This window comes from Rhinopithecus bieti, unplaced genomic scaffold (assembly GCF_001698545.2).
Source record: "Rhinopithecus bieti isolate Rb0 unplaced genomic scaffold, ASM169854v2 repeat_7624, whole genome shotgun sequence".
Taxonomy (NCBI): Eukaryota; Metazoa; Chordata; class Mammalia; order Primates; family Cercopithecidae; genus Rhinopithecus; species Rhinopithecus bieti.
Window position 1 is genome coordinate 1 of NW_016877143.1, and position 297 is coordinate 297.

At 60.9% G+C, this 297-nt stretch overlaps 1 protein-coding gene across 1 annotated transcript; it reads left to right on the forward strand.

Annotated features, from left to right (window-relative positions):
- Positions 1 to 6: 6 nt before the first annotated feature.
- LOC108525695 (putative golgin subfamily A member 6-like protein 3) lies at positions 7 to 294 on the forward strand (the record flags this gene model as incomplete). Its single annotated transcript, XM_017866580.1, has 1 exon — positions 7 to 294. A coding segment is annotated over one exon (288 nt), but the record flags the coding sequence as incomplete, so codon positions are not given.
- Between the last annotated feature and the right edge of the window lie 3 nt (positions 295 to 297).

The following is a 297-nucleotide window of genomic DNA, read 5'->3' on the forward strand; positions in this document are numbered from 1 at the left end:
CCTTATTGTCTGCTTCCTTTCTCAGCTGAACCCCGGGCCCCAGAGCCCCCAGCAGGGCCCTTGGAGGTGGAGCAGCTACAAGATGAGACCAAACACCTAAGGAAGGAGCTGGAGAGTCTGGGAAGACAGCTCCAGGCCGAGGTGGAAAACAATCAGATGTTGAATCTCCTGAACAGGAGACAGGAGGAGAGGCTACGTGCGCAGGAGGAGAGGCTACGTGCGCAGGAGGAGAGGCTACGTGCGCAGGAGGGGAGGCTACGGGCGCAGGAGGGGAGGCTACGTGAGCAGGAGGGGAGG